Source organism: Frankliniella occidentalis, unplaced genomic scaffold (assembly GCF_000697945.3).
Source record: "Frankliniella occidentalis isolate FOCC.00 unplaced genomic scaffold, Focc_3.1 Scaffold361, whole genome shotgun sequence".
Lineage (NCBI taxonomy): Eukaryota > Metazoa > Arthropoda > Insecta > Thysanoptera > Thripidae > Frankliniella > Frankliniella occidentalis.
In genome coordinates this window covers 10,813-12,519 of record NW_026267484.1, presented here as the reverse complement: position 1 = coordinate 12,519, position 1,707 = coordinate 10,813, and the positions used below count along the sequence as shown (strand labels likewise).

Sequence of the window (1,707 nt, the reverse complement as noted above, 5' to 3'; positions counted from 1 at the left end):
CAACGGCCCGTCACCTCGACTAAGCATACAGAGTTGTACTTTTTTCGCTTATTTTCGTCAAAACTACCATCTAGCGCCTCAACGGTTAGAGCTAGAGCAAAACGGACAAAATTTTCGCCCATAGGGCTCTACTTTGATGATCTTACCCTTAGAAAACCATAAAAAAAATACTTTTAAAAAACGTCATTTTTGGGACCTGTTGTTTTTGATTTTTAAAAAATCAAATTTTTGAGCTAGAATGCTCATCTTCGAACTCGATCTGTCTTTTTATGACACAAAACGACCCTGAAAATCCCAGGTCGCTCGCTCACTTCGTTTTCGAGTTTTCGTGCGGACAGATACACAGACACACAGACACACAGACACACAGATACACAGACACACAGACAGACAGACAGACAAAGTTTTTTCCGACCAGACGGAGTAATAGGCTTCGCTAATCGCTCAGCCAACAAACCGCCTACGGCAAATCCTGGCAACCACCCCTAAAGGGCTAAAAGAAGGTATCAAAGAAAATGGGGTAGGTCAAAAAAGTCTGTACAAAATATTTTTTTTATGATCTCCGAAGGGGTTAATTTGTCAACGTAGAGTCCCATGGGCGAAAATTTTGTCCGTTTGGCTCTATTTCTAACCGTTTAGGCGCTGGAGGGTCTTTTTTGACGAAAATAAGCTTTAAATTGCATTAGTGAGCAATAAGTTGTAAAAGAAGGCCCAAAACCGCAAGAGAAAAGAAACTCCCCCCCCCACCCCAAAAAACGTTTTCAAAGCAGAAGGGTGGGCTGTAGTCGCAGTGCTTCGCCGTTACATCCCTTTCTCGTGTCTACGGGGCAAATTTTAAGGACGACGGGCTTTGTGGGCCGAAGGCCCGTTACATCATTTGATTATGTTCTTCAGCAAATCGCGTGACAGAAATGGTCGGGCCGCAGGCCCGGCCATCGCCGCCGGCAGGCCAAGCAGGCCCGGCCCCTGCCGAACGGAGTTGCCGGCGCAGCGAAGCGAAGCTGGCAACTTCGTTTGGCGGAAGGGCGGGTCTGCCTGTTTAAGTACGTTTGCAACAGGTTCGTCGAAGTGTAACATAGTGTTTATGTTATACAAGAGACTTCGATTCTTTGTATCAGTAACTTACGCGCCCCAATGACCGTGCCCGTGTTGCGGCCGCCGATGGTGACAGTGCAGTCCCCGAAGGAACAGCGCTTTGACCGCGTCTTAGTCTCCGCTGATGCCTCCGTAGAGCGCTCCTCCGTCGAGGAGGCCGCGGCGGCCAGCCCGTTGTTCTCCTGCAGCATCTTAATGCTGCCAGAGTTGCTGCCGCCGACGTGGACCCTGCATCCGGCGAAGTTGCACCTCCTGTTTCTCGTGAGGAGAGCGTCCCCGGAAGCCAGCAGGTTGGCAGATGGTTCGGAGGGCTCGGTGAGGAGGCGGATGGAGCCGGAGTTGCTGCCGCCGCGCCCAATGGTGACGCTGCAGCCGCCGAAGGAGCAACGCTTGGTCCGCGCCAGGGCGCCCTCCGAGCTCTGGGTAGGGCCTGTGGTGGGGGCCGGCTGGGCTTTGTCGGCGAGGAGGCTGATGCTACCGGAGTTACTGCCCCCGATGTTAACGCGGCAACCTCCGAAACTGCAGCGCTTTTCTCGGCGCTGGCCGTCCTGTCCGGCCACCATCTTGATGTGTCCCGAGTTGCTGCCGCCAGCTCCGATGTTCACGCTGCAG

General features: G+C 52.7%; 1 protein-coding gene across 2 annotated transcripts in view; it reads right to left on the bottom strand.

Moving 5' to 3' along the window:
- LOC113212288 (uncharacterized) overlaps window positions 1-1,701 on the bottom strand; it is a 6,059-nt gene extending 4,358 nt beyond the window's left edge. For both annotated transcript variants that reach the window (XM_052274248.1, XM_052274249.1), the window contains exon 1: window positions 1,127-1,701. In XM_052274248.1, the coding sequence (XP_052130208.1) occupies window positions 1,127-1,658 (532 nt within the window). In that variant the 5' untranslated portion in view covers window positions 1,659-1,701. The remainder of the gene's footprint in view (window positions 1-1,126) is intronic.
- Between the last annotated feature and the right edge of the window lie 6 nt (window positions 1,702-1,707).